General features: G+C 35.0%; 3 protein-coding genes across 4 annotated transcripts; 1 reads left to right on the plus strand and 2 right to left on the minus strand.

Annotated features, from left to right (window-relative positions):
• Positions 1-757: 757 nt before the first annotated feature.
• On the minus strand, positions 758-7,800 carry LOC147064142 (uncharacterized). Its single transcript, XM_085958792.1, has 6 exons — positions 7,590-7,800; positions 7,346-7,509; positions 6,124-6,254; positions 3,512-5,900; positions 3,132-3,317; positions 758-2,537 (listed from the first exon to the last, which is right to left on the minus strand). The coding sequence occupies exons 1-6, from the start codon at positions 7,624-7,626 to the stop codon at positions 2,292-2,294; spliced, it is 3,153 nt and encodes a 1,050-aa protein (XP_085814918.1). The 5' UTR covers positions 7,627-7,800; the 3' UTR covers positions 758-2,291.
• Positions 7,801-8,549: 749 nt separating this feature from the next.
• Ostgamma (oligosaccharide transferase gamma subunit) lies at positions 8,550-13,929 on the plus strand. 2 transcript variants are annotated; one of them, XM_085958998.1, is made up of 6 exons: positions 8,550-8,747; positions 8,901-9,191; positions 10,986-11,126; positions 11,924-12,215; positions 13,416-13,629; positions 13,764-13,929. In XM_085958998.1, the coding sequence occupies exons 1-6, from the start codon at positions 8,664-8,666 to the stop codon at positions 13,777-13,779; spliced, it is 1,038 nt and encodes a 345-aa protein (XP_085815124.1). In that variant the 5' UTR covers positions 8,550-8,663; the 3' UTR covers positions 13,780-13,929. The 2 variants fall into 2 exon arrangements, with proteins under 2 accessions (XP_085815124.1, XP_085815125.1); XM_085958999.1 differs by lacking the exon at positions 13,764-13,929 and having other exon boundaries at positions 13,416-13,633.
• LOC147064144 (polyprenal reductase) lies at positions 13,875-19,847 on the minus strand. Its single transcript, XM_085959000.1, has 4 exons — positions 19,225-19,847; positions 18,807-19,004; positions 17,363-17,667; positions 13,875-14,144 (listed from the first exon to the last, which is right to left on the minus strand). Exons 1-4 carry the CDS (start codon positions 19,553-19,555, stop codon positions 14,052-14,054), a joined length of 927 nt encoding a protein of 308 aa, XP_085815126.1. The 5' UTR covers positions 19,556-19,847; the 3' UTR covers positions 13,875-14,051.
• Between the last annotated feature and the right edge of the window lie 1,984 nt (positions 19,848-21,831).

Consider the following 21,831-nt stretch of genomic DNA (forward strand, 5'->3'; position numbering starts at 1 on the left):
ATAATTACCACTAACTTCATATTTAACACAAAAACAATAAACACAGAACAGATAATAAATAGAATACCAATAGGCTATATTCAGAAATACGCCGCATGGTGAAGCAGGCTTTTGAATGTGTGAGTGTCCTATGAAAATGAAGCACGCATTATGCACGTGCAATAGTGTGTGTAATACACCAACATTAAAGGAGCGTAAATGCATAAACCGAGAGCAGTTTTCAGTATTCGACGTTAAACGTATTCTAGACACGTGTATAAGTTTAACCCGGATTCATCCTTACTCGAGTCGGTTACCTGCTATCGCCTTACCCGTTGCGTATTTCAGTTCCCTGACAATAAACTTCAGCAACACGTGCTTGTAGTTTTCAAATGCATGTAATCAGCCAAATCAATTTTTTCCAGCGACGTTTTCAAATTCAGCCGTAGAAATTCTATCTTACTCTAACGCATATAGTGGAGATATAAGCGTGCCGAATGCTTACTCACTCGCACTTCTGGTTCGTTTTTGTTCAGGCCTTGGTTTAAATCTACAGTTACATCTGTATCTAAAGTTTGTTATGTGAACGAAACATGCTTGCACATTTTCATTTTATTAATCCATTCTGTGGATCAAGAAACATGTCATTTTTGTTGTGGGATTTGAACCCACACTCACAGCTTCAGAGACAGGTGGTATGCTTCACCTTGTTATGCACAACATAATGGGAGGGAATATTTCAGAGTTAGGTTAATAATATAACAGATTTTTTTCTTTAATTCCTGTTTTATTAGAATTACTTATTACAGGAAACCAACATTCAATAAATTATTAATCACAAGGAATACTGGTTGAAAGTCAACTATGATAAAAAAAACCTACAACAAATACTTATCGATGTAAAAACTAATATAAATATAATAATCAGGTAAAAGTAAACAATCATAAATTTGTAAATGGATAAAAATTTGTACCGTAATTGGGAATATGTAGTTATAATATAACAGAGTAGTGAATATTGTCTTATAAGATTCATTTTACTACTGAGCATATGCTGAATCTTTAAAAAAAATATTAATCACTAATTCAATACTGTTTAATAAAATTACGAATGCGTAATATGCAGAATAAATACGGGACCAGTAATAAATATTTCGAAATGGGTTTTAACATTAAATATAAAATAAGACACATGACCTAACTAAGCTAATTAAATAACATAAAACAATAATAATCCAATTAACACACAAACAGTAAGTACAGTTACAGATACATTTAAACTAATCGATGACAGCACATGTGTATTTATAGTATAGTTATATCACGAAAGCGCATCCCCACGCGAGTGCAGACAAGACTTTCATTTGAATTGTGCTGCTGTGGGTCCGGAAATTTGTACATACGCAGTTCACCATATCATACTTCACCGTAAAATGTTGTATCAGAAATATATGATCGGTCGTATGTTAAAGATCGTCTAACCTCTTTCGGTCGTAGAGTACTGAGATAAAATCACGCCTAAATAAAAGACAGTTCTTGTCGGTTTATAGGACGCCAGCAGCAAATAAATTTTGAAAATAGCCGATATACTGGGTTATTTGTTAGGTTCGGTTTACATTCGTGAATTTTGCCAAAATCTTTCTGATAAGATAGCTCACGGTGAACTGTGCTACCGTGAAATGTAATAGATACAATTTACATGTAACCAGCATAGTGGGAGTGAGGCTTCGTGAGATAAATACACTATTCTAATTAATATCTAAATTCAACTTAGCTAAATGTGTTCAAAATAAATACGTAAATAGCAACCGATTATTAACGAAATCTACATACAACAGCCCCGGGCTATTTATTATCAGTCAGTTTAGTAGTTTTTTAGTGATTAAGCTATAGTTCAATTTGTTATGGCTCATTCTTGCTACCTTGAATAAATTTGGCACTAACAAAAATTAACACTGGTCTCAAATGTATGCCTCATAAGTGTACTTTGTAGTTGTTTTTGGAGGGTTGATTTACAATAGGCAATGCACCGTAATATGTCAAAATACCGTTCCTGTCTCACAGAGGGTGCAAGATTGGCAGTTAATAACTATGTACCAAACTATTTGGAATTAGTGGACAATACGTAATCATGAAGTCTTCATCGATGACTTTGTAATTTCAAAGTTTTTGTTGAATACATTAATCGATTACAACAGTAAAAAAATTAAGTGGACCGTACATGGAGATAATTAGAGGTGTAAGTAGTTCTTGGGATGCAAAACTCACAATAAATAAATTAATCTATTTATAATATTTGAAAGTATAATTTATTAACGATTGGACTCTCTGAGCGGAGTGAGAGGTCTTTCGTTGAGTTTTGGGCTTCCGGCCAAGGTTTTCGGGGATTTTCCTAGCGGGCTGGTGGTGTTTTCTTTTCCCATGGGAGTGGACAGGCAGAACATCTGCTTCCTCGCCGTAAGCGGAGACTTCATTTTGTTTGACTCGGCAAAATCTTTTCGCATCTTTTCAATTACAGCTGCTTGCTTGTGAATTGTGTGGGTCAATTTGTCGTTATCCTAAAACAAATGAAAAATCAATATTGCTTTCGGACCGGTGACGAAATCTAGCTGTGAATGTCTGATATTTAGCCAAAATGAATGTTTTTAACGACAAAGAAACTTTCACTGACAATACAAACAAAACCTGCTGTACATTGGATTATGTAAGATATTTACTATCTCCTATTACGATATTTGGGAATATGGATATAAAAGATGAAAAAAAAAATTCATCATCTTATGTATAAGATTTGATACATTTTCATTATTGATATTCTGTCAAATAAAATAACAAAAATATATGTACGTTTGGAGCTGTAGATGTAAAAAATGAAAGCAGTAACTATTAAAAGTATTTTGTATTACAGTATAACATTGATTATCTGGAGTGTATCAAACTGAAAAAAATCATAAAACAAATTTTTGAAAGGGTTCCGTCAGTAAGTTCCAGATTCCAGTTCCTCACGAATATCCTGACAATCTTCATCCCTGTTTGGTTTGGATAATAAAAATATGCTACAGTATTTATATAATATAGAAAATTCCATATATGTGGCTGCATTTTTGTTAAAGCCTCATGTTGTCTATCGTTGAATAGCATGATTTGTTTACCTCTTTCAAATTATTATTTAATGCCTTCAAATCGATGACGTGTTTAATTTTCTGCTTATTGTTCTGGTGGCTGAGCAAATTAGTGTACTTGGTGGTCATTTCTTCTAAATCCCTTTCCAAATTGGAGCACTGCAACTTGAGAAGATCTTCTTGGCAAGATGTCATGTGCAAATTAGCATCTAATATCTGAAATAAAAATGACAGTAAATGGATTACAAAATAACACTATGAACCTACATTAAATTAGTTTTGCGTTTTATAAACATGTTTCTTACAATTTTATTATATTGAAATTAATTTTAAATGATATTACATATTTGAACATTATTGGAAATATATATATACATATGAAGACACATAAAATTAAGCAGTCTACTCACATCTCTTTCTAGAATTGAATTCTTTTCAATGTACTCCATAATCTTTTGGTCTTTAAGTATGTTCTCTTCTTCTACCATTTTATCAAATTTCAATTTCAATTCCAATTCGTTGTAATTTTCCAAAATTTGATTCTTTTCAAATTCAATGAGCTGGTTTTGGGCAATGTATTTGTTGATTTCTTCATGCAAGGAACTGACGAGGCATTCATTACCGTTAAAATCATTTATGGCATCTCTGAGTTTGGAAATTTCAGTATCTTTTTCTTTGATTATGAACTCGGTCGCTTCCAGGAATTCTGACATTTTTTTGATACGGTTTTCAAATTCAAACACTTCTTGATCCTTATCGTCCAACTGTCTGGCCAGATCGTGGAGTCGGCGATCTTTCTCGCAAGCCATCTTTCTAAATTCAGTCAAGAGAAGTTGCAGTTCATTCTTTTCCTGATCGACGGCCGCCAATGTTCCGGTGAGTTTATCATTTTCTGTGGCTAATTCGTTCAATTCTTGGTCTTTGGTTTCCAGCTGGCACTCCACTTGGAAGAGGGTATTTTGACAATCGTGAATCATCCGATAGGCGTCATCGCACTGCGATTTCATGTCTTTACACAATTTATGTTCATACGAAAGTTTATTGACGAGTTCCTCTATGCGTTGGGCACACAGCTGTTTAAATGTGTCAATATCATTGAGAAGGGTGGATTTCAGGTTGTTTATTGCAGACGTGGATTCAGTTTCTATTTCAGTTACAGAATTAATGAGCTGAGCATTTTTCCCGAGGATATCGATGTGACTTTGATCTAATGCTGCTTTGGAGTCGATAATTTGAATTAGAACCTGATTATATTCACTTTGTAGTTTATGCATATCTTCTTCAGTTTTCTTGAGACTATTTTCTGTCGCTAATTTTGCCAGCGTAATTTCTTCAAGAGATATTTTTAATTTCTCCACATCCTCATCGGAATTTCTCAACCGCGAACCCAGTGCTTCGACAGTCTGTCGTGTGGTCTCCAGGGTCACCATAAATCTCCTTTTCTCATTATTGATACATTCAATTTCAGTATTAAGATTGGCGATTTCTGTCGAATATTTATGATTTTCTTCGCAAACGGCCTGCAATGTCACTTTTAATTCGTCAGTTTCACTTTTTACCGTTGCAATATTTCGTTGAAGAGCTTCATTTGTGCTGTCACTGTTTTCTAAAAGACCTTTAAGTTGAATAATTTGCAATTCTGACGAGACGATTTCATTTTCTGCTATTTTTTGGCACTCTTGAAGATTACTCTGCCAAACATTTTTTTCCTGATCGATGCGAGATTCGGCATAGTTCTGCAAATCCTGATAACGTTCTTCATACTGTATTTCGCAAATGCGCAATTTTTCCAATGAATTTTCTTCGAGTTGCCTGTACTGTGCGTTAAAATTCTCCTCAATAGATTTGATTTTTTGAGAACATTCTGTTTGTGTCTTATCGAACTCATCGAAATACTGCCGCTTAGATAGTTCAATTTGATTATTGTAACGCTCGTGAAGAGAGATGAGTTCTTCTTCGTGTTTAGACTTGAGTGCGTCGGTTTCCACTTTATACTCGTGCCGGATGCTTTCATTAGCTTCCAGCGCCAATGAATGATGCCCTTTCACAAGTGCCAAATTTTCTTTGAGCTCAATAATTTGAGCACCGCCATCACTCAACTGCTCGAGGAGATTATTGCATAGTATATCTTTGGTATTGATGATATCAGACATTCCTAGAATATCCAAACTCCTCTTCTCATCATAGTCGTTTAACTCTGCTATGCGAATTTCTAATTGCGCTATCTTTTCCTTTAATTCATTCTCACTCGATAACTGTTCAAACTGTTCGGCGTTGGCTTGTTTTAAATTGGAAATTTCTTTCTCAGAAGTAGACAGAGCGGATTGAAGAGTGGTTATGGTGTTAACTTCAAAATGATACGCATCGATAAAAGCAAGTAAAACATCAGGCAGATTACTGTCGGTAATTTCTTCATCACAATTTTCTTTATTGATTTCTGCGTTGAAGTCAAATAGCATTGTTTTCACGGATTCCTTTTCACGGTTGAGATCAATTAACTGCTTGCGTAAAAATTCAATGTCTCCAGCACTTTTAAGGGATTCAACCTGTTTCAAGAGGGCTTCATTGTCTTTCTTTAGAATGCTAATACTTTCATTGAGTTTGTTAATTTCTTCAGTTGCCAGGCAGTCGGTGTGATTGCATGCATTTGTTGCTGGACTATCAGCGTGAGAGTCTTTTGCTGTTTCATGGATAAAGGTGAGCTGCCTAAAGTGGACGACATCATCCTCCAAACTGATTAATTGCTTTTTCATTTGCTGGATTTGTGTTTCATACTCAGCGATTGTGGCATCTTTGTGTCTAAGAAATAAATAAAAGTATCTGTTCAATATAATATGAATTATTTGAAAAAATATACAAATTTTATGTCTTTAAGTTCAGTATTATCATACATAATAAATGACAAGAACAATTAGAGGGCTAATATTATTTTAAATGAAATTATGATTATATTAATTATTGTATGGCATCCATCTGAAAATGTACCAACTTAAATAGAATCAATTATTAATAATAAGCACACCTTAGCTCGACGCATTTCGCTTCTAGCAACTCTTTCATGAAGGAATCAGAAGACTGCGATCTATTTCTAATGCCGGGTTTGGAATCAGTTGCATTCTTTGATGTGATGGGAAAACGTCTCACTGCTTTCGGCTAGATAATAAAATATAATTATGAATTATCAAAAATAATCCAATGATTGATACTTTACAAAGAAATTTTATTTATAGTGGATCATCAACCATGACTACATAATACCCGTTTACACATGCATGGATTTACTGCTGAAAGTACATATAATCATATTATCGTGCAAGTTGGAAGATTGCATGCATTGATCAAAAAAATTCAGAAGCTTCTGAATTTTCACATGATAGTTGGAACTTGCATGATGTATGTGCAGTAGAATGATAGTGGTGAACCTGCCAGAAAAAACACGTATTACACCGCACAGCACATTTTGACGTTTACCAATTATCACAAGCTATCAAATAGCACCATACAATGACAACGTTTCTAGCTTACGCTTGAAGAATGAGATTGTCGAGACAGTCAGCACTATAACGTGCAACAAGTTATTTGACTCATGAGTCAAAATATATCAATTAATTATAATGCACAATCATGATTGGTAAATGTCCTCATAAATGAAAGACAACCAAGGGTTATAATATAATTGAAAGCACATCTTTATTTGGTGAAGCTATTATAAGTACTCCATATAGTTTTTGTGATTGAGGTCTTATGAGGGCAAAAACCAAACCATAGCATGATACAACCATAACCTACCCCCCAAAATGAGTAGGTTGTGTTAGGTTTTTGGTCTCAAGACATCGGCGATAATAGGTACATATTATTATAATAAGGTAAATGTGCCGCAGCGGTGGACATGAGATTTGAAAACTTTCGTTTTAGACCAAACCAAAACCTAAATCTAACCTAACCTACCCCAACCTAATATTACCTCACATAATCTTAGTTTGTGATAATGGTGTATCAAAATGTATGAAAATTTCAAATTTTCAATTAACGATTATTGGATCGAAAAGCCGATGCGCCGACAGAAAAAGGTATTTATTATAATTGTCAAAGTACATGGAATAAACTGTTTTCGTAAAAAAAAATATAAAAGCTCGTGTCCACCTCTGCGGCACAATTGCCTATAATATTATACTTTATTTATGGAAAGTTACACACAAAGAATTGCAGTTGGAATTTGAAGCGAGTAGTTAGTTAATACTTACAGTACGAAAGACTTGAGACGATTTCTCACTGTGTATAGACTCGGTGTCTGATTTCACAGAACTCGGAGACTTCAATTCTATGAAGCGATCAACTGTTGGTATCACACCGCCGATTAGCTTAGTTCCATCTTTTGGGTCATAAGCTGCATCAGCCCCGCAGCCCACTAAAAATATAAATACTATTAGTCGCAATTATTGATGGCAAGATTCTAGCAAAGAACTTAAACAATTACAAAACACACACCTGGTTTGTCTTCAAATCTTTTAGATTTCGCAAACATTTTGTTATTAAGTTACTTATGTTCCTAATATAATAAATTAATAATCACCCTACTTAATTTTAATTTCCCTACAAAGCTACCCTAACCCGATTATTCCTATTCCTACGACGTCGACGATTCGCGCAATGCAATTGCCGCAATTGCGACTTGCAACTTTCAAGTTTCAACGGTTATGCAAATTTGAAAATGCAGCCGTTGCCCGTTACACTTTTATTCGTTTGACAATTTTATGGCAGTAAAAATTCATTTTTTATTACATACGGATACTTGCACAACTGAAAGATTGCTAGTAAAATAAAAATATATTTCCTTACAATAAACTCAAATTCACATTTACACAATTTATAATTAATTAACGATAACTTCTTCGACCATGTCCGATCCTAATAGGATCATATGGGCCTCCACAGAGTAGGGGTTTGTATTAACAGATTTTGTTTTTACGATAAATGGATGTCAGCCATTTGCTCAACCTATTAGGTCCATACCCTGACCCACACACATATTGAAAAACAATATGTGTACTTGCCAGACAGGATTCGAACCTGGGACCCACGGCATGATAGTCCAACGCTTATGCCGCGCAGCCACCGTGGCGATACGGCGATGGCGTAATTCGTATAAATTTATAGTATAGAATTTTTGTAATAAAATACAATCTTGTAAAATTCATAAATATTAGAAATCAATTTGAAATACATCCCTACCTAATACACAACGAAATTGTGGCACCAACCATATAAAGACAACGAGGATTAGAGAAAAATTTTACGTCAGGATCTGTAAATTAAGTAATTTTATTTTATTTGTTATGTACAATAATTTATTTAATTAAACATGCATGTTGTTCTTGTATAAGCACCGAAACAAACTACGAAGACAAAATGTTTGAGATCGCTGCAGAAATTGCCGGTGTTGTCTCTGCGTGCGTGGAACGTCACTTTTCTTGACACTCTTGACAGATCGTGGGTTTCAACAAAAATCCATTGAATTGAAAACAACACCCACCACCATAGGAAATACCAAAGAGTTCAATCATGAAATGCACATTTAGTTTATTTATAATTTTCATTGCACTTCTTTATTGCAATGAATCTCACGGCCAAGCCAGAGCCAAAGTGGTCAGTATTTCATTTGATTCCTATGATTTTGATGATGGGGTCGCGATACACACTTCTTATGAATTAAACCCAAATGATTATACTATTTTTGAGCTACGTACATGCACAAGCACAGTCTATTTTATGTACTATATTTTTAATTTCATTTTGCAGGCAACCAACATGGAAGTCAAAGTGCAGCAATTGACTGAGATGGCCAACAAGAAACCGATTCTGCGGTTCAATGGGAACAAATTCCGTGACTACGTTAAATCAGTTCCGAGGAATTATTCAGTAGTTGTAATTTTCACTGCGATGGCTCCATCCAGGCAGTGCTCTATCTGTCGGCATGTCCACGACGAATTTAGCATTGTGGCAAATTCATTCCGGTATTCCCAATCATATTCCAACCAAATATTCTTTGCTATGGTTGATTTCGATGAAGGTACCGATGTCTTCCAAATGGTAAGTTATAAATTGAACATGATGAATCTAGGAAAATGCATGCATCTATTCTATGACTAATAATCAGGGAACTCAGAAATAATGGGAACTGAAATACACAACGGGTAAGGCGATAGCAGGTAACCGACTCGAGTAAGGATGAATCCGGGTTAAACTTACACACGTGTCTAGAATACGTTTAACGTCGAATACTTAAAACTGCTCTCTGTTTATGCATTTACGCTCCTTTAATGTCGGTGTATTACATACACTATTGCACATACATAATGCGTGCTTCATTTTCGTAGGACACTCACACATTCAAAAGCCTGCTTCACCATGCAGCGTATTGAATATAGCCTATTGGTATTCTATTTATTATCTGTTCTGTGCTAATAATAGTGCTGTATATAGGTGAAAGAGCGGGGACTTTGTAGTTCCACCGATCATTGTTAAGCGTCCGCAGCCATGATGTAATTGTATGATGCAATATTGGTAGTACAGCCAGCATCAGCAACCATTAGAATAATCATATTACCCTGCCTAATTTCTGGGCACTATGTCTGCCCATATTCATGGTTTAATTGTTTCACTATGGTTGTATTATTACTTATTTATGCTGCCGAAAACAGGAAAACATCTCGTGCAGCTGTGTAAGCGAATTGAGAGAAGCGTTTGATTCATCACAATTTTAGTAAATCTACCTACTCTGCAAACAGTTATTTCTTCATCAGTGAAGTGAATAGAATCCACAATATAGTTAAATGGGACGTGTACTGTTGTAGTGGTTAGAAGATAGGGTATTTGAAAAGAATTCCAAATATTTTTAGAATGTCAACTAAGTATGACAGACACTATCTATAGCAGTGTTCTCTGAAATGGAACATCAAAAAAGTCAAGATTTCTTCATTATCTTTATATCGATGATGCAGATCACAAACCTTCTATGTCAAATTATATGATTTTGACTTTATGGTATCAAAAAATCAACAAAAAATTAACGGATCTGTTAAACTTTACCTCCTATGTCAAAGAGAAAAAAAGCCGAGTTTATTGATCTTTTAATTAAAACTCCTATGTCATATTCATTGTATAATGCTGCAAATAAATCAGTTTTAACCTTCCCCTGTAAAATCGTATTTTTTGACTAAGAAGGTTTGTGATCTGCACCATCGATATGTGAAGTTTGTTTGTTGTGCATTTACAAATGTAAATGCTATAATAATAGAACAAGTAAAATTCGACTGTCAGTGGTTTTTATCATTCTACAGCCTCCTTAGTATGGAGCTCTAAAAAAATTCAATGGTAGTGTTATTTCAAAATACCATTGTTTTCTGAGTTGGAGTAGTGAAACATGTCCATCTGTGATTGGAAAATTGGCAGACAGACAGTCATACACATTTTCGACTGTATTTTATTATTATCCCTGATAAGGGAACAGCTGTATGCCGAGTTGAAATTTTGTGTCTCATAAATCGTCTGAAGAAAACAGCCACAGATTAACTAGAATATTATGTCATTGCGATCGTGCATTGAATTAGGATTCATTGGAATTTAATAAATCATCGATTATGCTGTGGAACACTACCTCTATTATGAAAAATAACATTTTGACTCCATTAGTTTTCCTTCTTTGTTCTTTTGACCATGTCCGATCCTAATGGGATCATATTATGGGCCTCCACAGAGTGGAGGTTTGTATTAACAGATTATTAATAATGTCAAAATAGTCTGACCGTGTATTAATTTACTCTTAATGTATTCAAATTTAGTCATTTAAAAAATATACATAATTTTCATAATAATTTCTTTTAGCTTCGTCTAAACACTGCCCCTGTGATTATGCATTTCCCTTCAAAGGGCAAACCAAAACCCGCTGACACGATCGACTTCCAGAGAGTTGGCATTTCAGCAGAAGCTATTGCCAAATGGATTCAGGAGAGAACTGATATACAGGTTAATAAGCATTATTTTAATGTACCTACAATAATCATAATGTGAAATTTTATTATGATACAATTTTTTACCAAATACATAATAGAGCAATATTATAAATGATATTTCCATGGAGTTTTGCTACTGCACATCCTGCTTAGCGGAGTGGAGTCATAAAGTGAAAGAATTATATGTACCTATCTAGGTAGGTAATTAAGTGAAATAACAGTGGAGGGAAAGTAGGATTCAAATTAATTGGAGTAATGCGTGATGGTATAGGTTGCGCAATGGAAGTTGAGACGAACACAGATACGAAAGATTGTGTGTATTGGTGTAATTCTGAGGCAAGCAACGGGCATTGCACAATGTCTACGAGAAATAGCCGTTTGTCTTACTTACGCCTACTTATTGCGAAAAGAGGACAACATGCGTACATGTTGATGTCGATTTAAAAATTTTAAACACCTGTTTGTAAACAATGCGTCTGCGTGAGTATTGCTTCGCCTCAACTCTTGTTAATACATCTATAAGTGTGTAGTAAAAATATTTTGACAGATAACTTTAGGTATGAATTATCATTTTCAGTTGGTGAGGCTGTCAAAAATTTACATCTTTACAATTAACCTTAAATTAGGAATATCTCTTGGTATGTAAGCATGTCTCATTTGCTGACCAAAAAAAGAAACAGCAGTATAACTTTGTATAGGAAATATGTCTTCCCGTAACATAAGGACATTTGTTTTAACTTTAAAATAAACCCCCAAGTAACTGATTACCGTTAAATAATCATGCATTTTGAAATCAAACATCTTTTTCAGATTCGAGTATTCCGTCCTCCAAACTATTCTGGAACAGTAGCAATTGTGATGTTAATATTATTGTGTGGTGGATTCCTCTATGTGAGACGTAATAATCTGGACTTCTTGTACAACAAACAAATGTGGGCGGTCGGTGCAGTATTCTTCTGCTTTACTATGGTTTCGGGACAGATGTGGAACCAGATTCGAGGACCTCCCTTCGTCCATAGAGGACAGAATGGAGGAGTCTCATATATTCATGGCTCTTCTCAAGGCCAATTTGTTCTGGAAACCTACATCATCCTAGGACTGAGTATCCTTTTTTAATGTTTATTATCATGATTTGATGGGGGTATGTTTTTATTTAAAATGTTGCAATACAAGATAGTTGAATAATTACCACTTACCCCATGTTTTACACATCATATTCTATTGAACACTGGTACTGGATAACCAGATATATTTTTTTGATTACACATCACAGGTTTATTTAATTGCAATGCTGCCAAAACAAAAGTATGACAAAGTATATTTGGAATTCTTAAAAATAATGTTTGATGACCTTCCCTCCCACCCTCCAGATCAAATTTGCAACCATTGTTTGAAACGCCTAGTTTCAAAGGCCCCTAAAATGATTTTAGGTAGTTCTGAGAAAAATGATTTTAGGTAGTTTTGAGAAAATGAGAAAAACTCATTTCTATTAAATCTGTGAACTTTATGTATTTATTTTTTAATTCGTTACATTCTAAGTTGTGTATTTTGGCTTTCCATTTTAGGGGTATTTGAAAAGCACACCCAAGCATTTTAGCGGGTTTTGAAATTTACCCTATTTTTTGATCATACGTATTGACGGTTTTTAAAGTTCAATCTTTGGCCATCATATAGGTAACAAAAATATCCATCTAACTCAAAAATTTTCAAAAACCGTTTTAGGGGGATTTGAAACTAGGCGCTTCATATATTGATTTCCTTCATATATTTTTCACATTCATTCATTTCATAACATGGCAGTTGAATCTCAATTTATCAGGGTCGTATTAACTGGGCAACAAAATAACTGTGACATAATCTTTCATCATCTTAATTATCATTTTCTTGGAACTTGGAAGAATTAGATAGTGGAAGAACTATAACCAAGTGATTCAATATTATTATTATATTTTTACGAATGACATCTTTCCACCTACCCTGGTATATGGAAACTCAACTGTATATTTACATTTTTGCTCCGCAAGTTTGTAACCCAAAAACAGCGGTCAACTTCACTTCATAACCTTGTAGAATTAACAACATATTTTATATCAAAATCATTAAAGTAATGGAATTCTACACGTTAATACCAGTTCAAGCAGTACTAATGAATTTTTCACACAAAATTTGGGCTGTATTCGCGTTTCATGAGTAATTATTACAGGTTTTCCATTGCTTTTTTATGGAACGCTTTATCCAACTATAATGCATCCACAATATACATAGCCCTCTGTTACAATATATTCCTTAAGATAATATTTAGATGCAGCAATTGTCGCCGGTATGATACTGTTGGCGGAATCCGGAGGTGGTTTCCACGTCGATGGGAAAACAGATAACTCAAGAGATAGATCAAATGGCAATAACGATATTCGTAAAAAGCGTTTGCTTGCTGTTATTGGATTAGTTCTGGTGTGCGTATTCTTCTCCCTGCTTCTCTCAGTCTTCAGAGCAAAGGCTCAAGGATATCCATACAGGTAAAGTTCATGTGTACTATTCAACGTGATTAAATTAATTGGGTAATTTATGCAGCATTGTCATTCATTTATCTGCTGCGAAACCATTATAAATTATAAATGTATTTTCATGTATTCCTTTTTCTCTATTGCAGTTTCCTATTCAAATAGACTAAATAGAGTGATGCTGCGTCCAAAAATGAAGATGACATCTTTTGTGTGTGCTGGTGTTTATAGTGAAAAGGGATGTTTTGAAAAAAAAAATGCACGTGTTGTAAATGTTTGTACTATAAATGCAATAAAGTGTTAACATAAATTAAATATTCTTTATTTTACAAATATCTAACACGGCTTATACATGATTAGTACTACTTAAATAGCTTATGACTAAATAACAAATTATTTATAAATATTCTGGGTTTCCTTCCGTTCGTGTATATTCATTAAAACATGTAAGGAATTAAAGCTTTTCTTCTCTTCGGATAATTGGGAAACGTCTTTTTGTACCACCAATGTGAAAGAAGAGCTGTTTCAATCTGAAATATGAAAAATAAATTAATACTATCGACTGAAGGTACCTACTTGATGAAATTTTAATTCTAAAATCTAAGGAAAAGTTATAATCTAATAAAATAGTAATAGTTTCAATGCAAATTACGAGGGTGGGTCAATAAGTCCTTAGAAAAGCCGACAGGTGGCGCGACTAGTACTGCAAGCGGTTTGTTTTCATGCAGCGGCACTACCGATTCAGTATGCTGCGAAGTTTCAATCAGATTGGTCGGGTTGTTGTGTGTTTCTCGTACATTTAAAAAAAAAATTTGCTTGTGGAAAATGGAAAATGGAGAAAATTGAGTTTAGAGTTGTTATTAAACATTTTAATATAAAAGGGTTAACAGCAAAGGAAATAAAAAATGAGTTGGATTTAGTTCACGGCATATCTGCTCCTTCACTTGCAACTATTTATAACTGGTTAAATGAATTTAAACGTGGTCGTACATCAATAAAGGATGAACCACGCTCAGGACGTCCTGTAGAGGTGACTACACCAGAAATGATCAATAAAATCCACGATATGGTGTTAAGTGACCGAAGATTAAAGTTGAGTGAGATAATTGAGGTTACAGGGATCTCAAAAGGTAGCGTCATTTCTATTTTACATGACAAATTGGGCATGAAAAATATTTCTGCAAGATGGGTGCCGCGTTTGCTCACAGTCGACAATAAACGCAGTAGGGTGGTGGCCTCTAAAGCCCTGTTGTCGCTCATGCAACGCAATCCGGATGAATTTTTTCGTCGCTTTGTGACTGTAGATGAAACATGGATACACCACTATACTCCCGAGACGAAAGAACAGTCAAAGCAGTAGATTGCGAAGGCAAACCATGTCCAAAGAAGGCGAAAACCGTAAAATCAGCTGGTAAGGTTATGGCTACTGTATTTTGGGATGCACGTGAAATTATTTTCGTTGACTATTTGGAAAAAGGAAAAACAATAACAGGGGATTATTATGCATCTTTATTGGACCAGCTAAAAAACAAAATTGAAGAAAAACGGCCTCATTTAAACAGGAAAAAAATCCTCTTTCATCAGGACAATGCCCGTGTTCACACATGTTTACGATCAATGGCTAAAATTGAAGAATTGAAGTTTGAATTGGTCGACCACCCACCGTATTCGCCAGATTTAGCCCCCAGTGACTTTTTCCTTTTCCCAAACTTAAAAAAATGGCTAAGTGGACAACGTTTTTTTCAAATGAAGAAGTCATCGATCGGACAAATGCTTATTTTGAGGACCTTCCGAAAACTTATTTTTCTGACGGTTTAAAAAAAATTGAGAAACGTCTAACCAAGTGTATTGAGCTCCAAGGAAATTATGTTGAGAAATAAAAAAAAAATACAAAAATAAAACCTGTTTTAATGCTTTTTTCTAAGGAATTATTGACCCACCCTCGTATTATCATTATTTTTTTTACACCGTATTTTTGAATCATTTTAAGATAAAGAGTAATCCAGGAATATTATTCATCATTCAATTACATATCTCCAAAGATGGATAAAACTAGCCATTTTAACCTGGCGACAGATCATCTGTTGGAACGCGACACTACGTCTTTATACAATCATGTTTATGTGTCCGTTGCCGAGTTAGAATGGCTAGCTTAAGAGAGAGGGTAGGCTATCATTAACACGTCTAATGGCAACATACACACTCTTATTGATGAGACAAGTTTGTATTTAGGAATCTCTACCTATCAGATGCCAATCTTATGACACTACCAACCTCATTTCAGCAAAAATGATTTGGTTAACAGGATACATTAGCAAGAGATAACCACAACTGACAGGTTATTGTAACATTGTTCAAGCCAGTGTGGTTTATTTTCGACAAGACATCACCTCGACTTATCAGTATGGAGCAGTGATGCACAACCCGCTATGCCGGTTATTATGGACCAATAATTTTATGAAATTGATCGATTAGAACAACCATTTGAGATCGTAGTATCTATATCTATAAAAGATCTTCTGGAAGAGTAGTTTCCTGACCTGCGTTGTTTGCAAGTCTTTTCGGGGGTACTTAATTTGCAAGCAGGCTAATGAAATTAAACAAGTCTCAATACAGTTTTGGTTAGTTTTAAAAAAATCAATCAATCCCTGTCTACCCAAACCATAATAGTTTTGGTATATTTTGGGCGATAGTACAAAATTGTGCACACTTTTTCATTCATACTTGTTTGTTCTTATTGTAATTAAATAATTATAAATATTTTATAGATAGACAAGTATTTTTGACTATTATTTATTATGGCTTGGTTTCACAGGGTTTAATTAATTTTTAAAAACTAACTAACACCATCAGCTGTAAATTGTAGTCTTATTTTAATGAAAACAAATACATAGGACTGACAAAGTTTAGTGCGCATTATTTATGGCAGATCTTAACAGCCTACCTCCACCCTTCACCACTGGAAGCCATTGCCTTATCTTATGCAATGGACTATAAGGACCGCCCCAATGATAACATCAGTTACATACCATAAACATTGAACCTAACTTCTACACGCTTGCTGCCTGTATGATGTGTCAACAATTTTACTGGCACTGATTGACCTGATATGCTAAATTCTGGTATTTAATTAATAATAATATTATGTCTAGACACAGGGGATAATAATAACATCATTATCCTTCATACCTGTAACCTATGCAGTCTGTGAACAAAATATAATTAGAAAATGGATAAATTCTCCCTACCGATGAAAAGGTTGTGCACACAGAACAGATAATAAATAGAATACCGATAGGCAATATTCAATACGCCGCATGGTGAAGCAGGCTTTTGAATATGTGAGTGTCCTACGAAAATGAAGCACGCATTATGCAAGTGCAATAGTGTGTGTAATACACCAACATTCATCATCATCAGCCGGGGTCAATCCACTGCTGGATGAAGGCCTCCCCAAAACATTAAATGAGCGTAAATGCATAAACCGGGAGCAGTTTTTAGTATCGACGTAAAACGTATTCTTAACACGTGTGTAAGTTTCACCCGGATTCTTCCTTACTCGAGTCGGTTACCTGCTATCGCCTTACCCGTTGTGTATTTCAGTTCCCATTATTTCTGAGTTCCCTGATTGTGCATCACCTTTGTAGAGATTTATTGATCATGTATAATAATTGCGATATTTAAACACCATAATGAGACTGTCACATCAAATTATTTAAATAAAATTATTATGATAGAGTCAACATACCTGATTGCTCAAAACCCACGCCACTATGCAGAGCCAATATGAGTTATTGAACAATAGTATTGTGAGTGAAAGATAGATCAATATTTCACACAATAAGTGTGGACTGGATACATATTGGAACCAGCCTCTTTTGGGAAGGAAATATTTCTGCGATACGACTTCGTTTGACTCTTCATCTTTCCTGAGATCCGCGAGGATGATGTTAGTGTGATATTGATTGAACCACGCAAACGCAAAAAGGGACAGCGTTGGAAGAGTCATTAACATTGTGAAGTTGTCCACAAACGGTACATTTGAAATATTCTCTGAAATAAAAAAAAATTAATTGACATAATTTTATTATATATTTAAAATTTACAGTAAGTTTATGTACCCACTATTACGTAATACATGTGTCTTAGAGGTCATCGACAGTCATAATTAATAATTTAATATGGTAACACAGGTGTGCTAATAAAAACATTCGTTTGACTCTTCATCTTTCCTGAGATCCGCGAGGATGATGTTAGTGTGATATTGATTGAACCACGCAAACGCAAAAAGGGACAGCGTTGGAAGAGTCATTAACATTGTGAAGTTGTCCACAAACGGTACATTTGAAATATTCTCTGAAATAAAAAAAAAATTAATTGACATAATTTTATTATATATTTAAAATTTACAGTAAGTTTATGTACTCACTATTACGTAATACAGGTGTCTTAGAGGTCATCGACAGTCATAATTAATAATTTAATATGGTAACACAGGTGTGCTAATAAAAACATTCCATAATTTTGTAGGTATACTACAACTTATCAAGCTAATTCATTGAATTGGAATAAGGAATGTTTTCTTTTCAAGTGATCTAGCATCTACTTGATTGTAATTCAAAATTTATTTATCATTAGTTAATAAAACATCTAACAAAGGACACGTAAAATATCGATTGTTTATCATGTAGAATCAATCGTTGGGAAACATTTTATTTCTAGAATTTTCAAGTTATCGATAACAACCGTTGATTATGTCATCATTATATTATTTTAAAGATGGGTTTATAAAGTGGAACTTCCATAATAGTGGCTTGATATTTGTGGTAGTCTTTTGAGACTTAAAAACAAGCTAAAACCTGACTCAATCTACTGTAACAAAGGAATAAGTAGGTTTGGTTTGTTTTTAAGTTTACAAACTGAAAAGTAATGGCATCTATTATAATCGATATGCCGATTTGAGTTGTGTTTATTATTGGTAAGTAATGAAACACAATTTTAAATTGTATTAGATTAAATACATAAATTTGTCAGACATACATTTATTTTGTTTTCTACATATAAAAATGTGAATATCGGGGTGTTTTTAAGTTTTTTTGATAATGCTTATAGGGTACCAGAGAAAATATTGATTAACTTTGGAAAATGAGTCCGCTTTAAGTATTGATATGGTTGCCAATGCATTTTCTCACCAGTTGTATCCGTAAATCCAACAGATTGTGCTAAGATTGCTGTTATGCATCCAAAATAATGAAGATGTCCTACTATGTAATGGCTGATGTTGATTTTGCTTGTGCTGGCGAATACTTGTACAAAAAATGTTTCATAAAACCGTCTGAAACATTGAATGGTTATCAAAGCGACTGCGATTATAGTAGATGCAGGACTACCTGAAATAAAGTAGATCAAACACAATTCAGTAATAATTCATTAGTTTGAAGCAGATTTGGGAGTGGGTTGGTTTTTGGACACTGTATCAGTGAAGTACGGTCTTATGGTGGAGGGTGCACAAGAATTTGTCTCTATTTCAGTCTGTATGGATACTATCCTGAGTGGATTTATTGAAATAATTTTCTCCCAAAGTAGTAGGTATAATAATTGTATTCTTACTTGTCGGTACACGGTCTTCGCCGCAGAAAAAATCCAAGTATGCGATAATCCATGAGGGAGCAGAGAAAGAAACTAAATAAGTGTTTATAACAGTGAATAAAGTCAGCACAGAGAGTATGGTAGACACCAAATAAAAATGTCTGAAGTACGATTTGGGTAATGCAAACAATTTTAAAATACTGTCCGATGAGCCACTGTATGCGAATTTTCCATACCGAAAGTTTTGTCTAATAAATAACGGGAGATATTTTTCGAAAAAATTCATAAGAAATCCAACAAGTAGCATTGAAAATGCCATGTTTAAAAACAGGACATTCAGTAAAGGCCACATTGTTTCCACTTCGATGTTTCACACTACTAAGAACACAGTTGAATAATTAACAGAATGGTAAATAAAGAAAGAATTTTGTCAACTTTCTAAATTACTTTCTCTCTCGCAAAAACAAAATTATGATTATTTGTGATTATTATAAAACAGTAATATCCATATGTGAAGATTTGAATACATGTAAATATATATTTTAGAAAGTTTATTTTAACATAATTTTACACAAATCCGAGACATCCTCGGTAAAGAAAAATACAATCAAATTGAATGCATTTTGAATTATTTTGACTTTTGGGTTGACTTTGACACATATATACCATAGATAATATAGACAGTGTTTACAGAGTAGATAACGAACGAAAGCGGTTTGGCAAATAATGCACTACGGACGGTGTAATCTCTTTTTGCACTACCTCCAAATTAAAGCGAAAAAATGAAAGGAGTTTTACCTACCAATAAAACTCTTATTATTCATGTTGACTTTGAAGTCCTTGAGAGAGGGTTTGCTCTTTCTTCTCCGCGTGAGGTTATATTCTACTAATTTATTTTCCTTTTTCTTGTCATTGATCATTCCTCCGTTTTTATTTACTGGTCATACCCGCGCGTCCATTTTTTATGTATGGAGTTTGGGACCCCTTTGTCTTCATTATGATATGGCTCAAGGAACCAGGTAGAAGTTACCTGGACTTCAAAGTCAACATGAATAATAAGAGTTTTATTGGTAGGTAAAACTCCTTTCATTATTCGAATTTTACTTTGAATTCCTTGAGATATCTGTTTGTTATCACCTGGTGTTGGGTATGCCAAATTCCTGTATGTGACAATGATTCATTGACGAGGTATAGACCATCGTGACTTTCAATGTATATGGTTGAATAGAGAAGTTAATGGGTTCTTTTCCCCTTCTGGTGGTGGTGTGTTCATCGTTCTCTGATAGTTGTCGTGAAATGTCGACTCACTACGCCAGTTACCTCTCTTTAAGATATCATCTATTGGGTATATTTACAGTTTAAGGAAGCCACCACTGAGCGGACACTGCCTGGTGGTTCTTGTACACCTGCTTCCAACAGTACTGACCTTATCCAATTCCCTATAACTGTCCTGGTGGCTGGTTTTGGTGGTCCTCTTGAAGATATAAATAATTCCGAAATATCCCCACCTTCCTCTCTCCTTGGGATTTGACATGCAGACGAGTTTCCGTAACCAGAATACTGGGTCGATGTTTTGACACGTGGAAGCGCTTAGCTTCCATTCCGATTGACGATGCTTGGCGGTATCTGTATTTGCGCCAAACATTGGCCATACAATTATGTGGTCACTTTTATCCACTAATCCATTGTCTACTATTACTGAGTAGTGTAAGGTCATGAACCCTTCGTCCCGATGCGAGAAGCAGCTGAGTAGGTAGCTGTCCTGCGAGACGTTTCGAATAGGTGTTGTTTTCCTAAGATGATCTACCACTCGTCCTGGATCCCAAACCGGTGGTTTGACGGGTTTCGTTTTATGTACCGAAATTGCCTGTAACATATTGTGTTGTACTACCACGTTGATGCTGATATCTACAATGATAATCGGTTTGCAAAATGTGGCTATGGCTGACTTATGCACCAGGATGGTGTTGTACGACAAACCTTCCATGTTGTGCAAGTAGCCTAGGTATCTGGCCAATTCCATTGGTTAAGGGCTATTATGATCCATTAGGTTCATGCTTACACCATGTCATTGTTTTCCATTTGTTCCAAGCTGGTTTGTAAGTTTTTAGAGTCGAAGGCTGCCATCTGGAAGTAAGGAGTGCCCTTTTTTCCACCATTCAATTTGATGTTATTTCACCCCACCCGAAATTATCCATAGTTAAAGGGACAGGTCCTGGGTCCTTGGAGGTGGACGGTTGGCCTCCATACCTACTAGTGTCGTATGTAGGTGAGGCATTGTATAGGGAGGTACTATTGCCTTTTTTCGTAAGTCCACTCTCAAAAAGCATTGTTCCCAGCTCGGTGCCACTAGTAAGTACTTCCCTTTTGCTGAGTTCAGGTGCGTTAGGACTCATGAAAGTATGTTTGGTGGGGGAAATATCCACGCCAGTCTGAAGTCCTACACTCGGCTGAAGGCGTCGTGAAACAGCGCGCCACTGTCTGTAACGTCTCGTGACACACACGTTGCAATGACATGTGCTGTTTCGCTAGCAAATAAATCGACCTCGGGAACACCCCATCTTTGAAACAGGGGGGTGGTTGTGGTATTGATGAGGTGCCATTCGGGAATGAGTTGTCTGCGGGAGA

This window comes from Rhyacophila brunnea, unplaced genomic scaffold, assembly GCF_057557595.1.
Source record: "Rhyacophila brunnea isolate RB1 unplaced genomic scaffold, BYU_Rbru_1.0 scaffold_8, whole genome shotgun sequence".
NCBI classification, from domain to species: Eukaryota; Metazoa; Arthropoda; class Insecta; order Trichoptera; family Rhyacophilidae; genus Rhyacophila; species Rhyacophila brunnea.